The sequence below is a fragment of the Sinohyriopsis cumingii genome, chromosome 10 (assembly GCF_028554795.1).
Source record: "Sinohyriopsis cumingii isolate HCF-2022 chromosome 10, ASM2855479v2, whole genome shotgun sequence".
Taxonomy (NCBI): Eukaryota; Metazoa; Mollusca; class Bivalvia; order Unionida; family Unionidae; genus Sinohyriopsis; species Sinohyriopsis cumingii.
The window spans coordinates 107,187,899-107,190,422 of NC_142970.1; the positions used below are offsets into that span (position 1 = coordinate 107,187,899).

A 2,524-nucleotide genomic window follows, 5' to 3' on the forward strand; every position below is an offset into this window, starting at 1 on the left:
TCTCAGGTAATTTCTCTTCTGGTACACTTTTAAGAAGTTTAATATAATCCGGCGTAAATCTTTCGGCGGGGTCAGTAATTCTCTCTGTTGCTCGCTTACCAACAGGTACTGACACAACAACTTCCTCATCAGGTGGAGGCCCGGGTTTAAGTCCAGCTGAAATATCCTGTAAAATTTTCCTTTGCTCTATTAAAGCCTCTTTGGTAACAGCTGCGGATTTTTCAGTAGCTTTGGTCACGGGTTTAAATAATTCCTCCGCGGATTCTGCAAAGCATTCCCGTGCTTGCTGTCTTAGTTGTAATTTTTGTCTGACACTATCACGGACAGGAAGAAATTTCTGAATTGCTTTGAGACGTTCTCGAGCTAATCTAGTCGTATGTGCTTCTCCAATATTTGCCATTATTTATTTGTCAATGATTTAATTCCGCTAACATAAAAATGTTTTTCCTTGGAAACTCATTTCGTAGAGCAGCAGAGGGGGGGGGGGCTGGACCGACCGACCGTGTCAATGACGACCCGCGGGGGAATAGTTTCAGATTTATTGAAGTAAACCAAGAACGTCAGCGCGCGGATGTTATTGCATTTCCCGGGTCGTCGAAGAGTCTCTCCGAGAGAAATTATTCGACGTTCAGGGATATTTTTTTTTTATTCTATGGTCTACATGGAAAGGTTTATCGTCGAAATAAGTAAACCGAAACTGTTTTTGTCTATTCAGTACTATTTTAGTTTCGGTCTGTTCACCCCCTCTGCTGCTCCACTGCACACACGGCCCAGGGTTTTGAAACCAACTGATAATCTGCAAGGTGCTTATGTGATGAGTCATACAATCTGCATGTTGAATTAAGAGAATCCACCAGCATGATTTTATCATCTTGTAGACATGTCATACTAGTGTACAGAGGAGACTTGCCATCGGGATATTCTACATTAAACTGTTTAATTATTTCCGGTTTGCAGTCCTTAAGTGGTTTGGAATTGAGATATTTCTGTGGTGGACTAAGTCCATCTATAGTTTTCTTTGCTTCAGACACACCATGTCTTACCGCTGTTGTGTTTGCTGTTTTCTTTACAGTGAGGGGCATATATGAATGTGTAAGAGTGTGTTTCTTTGTCACAATGTCAATTTTAGCGACAATGGTGTTACTACTGTTGACCAAAGAGAGGAGACGATCATCAAGACAAAGTCTGGCGTCAACGTGCCTAACTTCGCAATATTTCTGCTTCACAGTGGACTCGTAATGGACAAGTTGTTCCTTAATTTTATGCAGAGTGGTCAAGACATGAAGAGGATTGCCATGTGCCAAAACTGTTTTCAAAAGATGAAGAGAGTTTGTAATGGCGGAACTAATGGATTCACATTGTTGATTTTCTTCGTGTCGCACTATTGACTCCTCTTTCAGGAGAGCCGTTTTCTCCAAGATGATTTTTGATTTAACATTATCCAACAAAGTGTTGATTCTCTTCCTGATCTCATCGATTTCATCTGGCATGTTCTTCACTTCAGCCTCGATTTTTTCAAATGACCTTTCATTTTCATTATTGAATTGATCCAAGTGAGTCCTAAGCTGTCTCAATCGGTCCACAATTGTATTTACCTCTTTTTCCTTCATTAGTCTCTCGGAATGTTCCTTTATTTGTAAAACCTCACTACAGCCTCTGTGGCTCTTGTAAAAACATTCTGAGCAGCACATACAACTGTGGGATTTGCAGTAAAATTCGTATTCTTTACCAACATGCTCGGAACAAGTGATGCTTACTGACAGGTTAACAGCTAGCTCAGGATCTGTAAAGATGTTTTGTATGCTGACGACAGCATGATCCCTCAAGACTTTGTTTTTCCTATGTAACTTTTCACATGTAAGACAAAGAGCTTCTTTGCATATGGTGCAATAACTTGTAGCTCCTACAGAGCTTCCTTCATACAGACATGAATCACAGTTCTTATCTACTTTCCTTTTTTCTGGTGGTAACACAGACAACAACACAGTGTTGTATGGATAATGTTCTGCCCACTTATCCACTGGAATATCAGGAAGTGGAGGAAATGTTTCCTTTCTGCACTCCGGGCAACTGAATGTGACATATTTTTTCCCCTCGGATACATTCTTCACAATGTATTTATGTAGACAAATGTTGACAGTAGGTATGGAGACATGGCAAATTCTTTGGTGCTGTATACACATCAAGACAAATCGGACAACGTAATCCTTGAAAGTCCGAGGAAATGGGATTTACACTGCTAGCCATGAGCGTAGAACGTATTGTTCTGCCCTTAACTTGATTTTTCTTATGTAAATGTTCACATAGTCTCTCTGGTGATTATCACTGTGTAGGTTGTTTACATCCCATACATTTTACTTCCTGATTCAGGTTAAGGGTAGTCCTACAAGTAAGTTCAAGTAGGTTCGTGTTGGGGATCTGTTTCTTGAACGAAACGAACCGTTGCTTACAGTTTCAATAGGCATACTATATTATTTATTCGTTTCGGCATTCTCGGCTTTCATTGCTTTCCAGACAACTGAAA

At 40.3% G+C, this 2,524-nt stretch overlaps 1 protein-coding gene across 1 annotated transcript; it reads right to left on the reverse strand.

Annotated features, from left to right (window-relative positions):
• Positions 1 to 737: 737 nt before the first annotated feature.
• LOC149790789 (transcription intermediary factor 1-alpha-like) lies at positions 738 to 2,183 on the reverse strand. The gene has a single exon (XM_089973263.1). It carries the CDS (start codon positions 2,181 to 2,183, stop codon positions 738 to 740), a length of 1,446 nt encoding a protein of 481 aa, XP_089829389.1.
• Between the last annotated feature and the right edge of the window lie 341 nt (positions 2,184 to 2,524).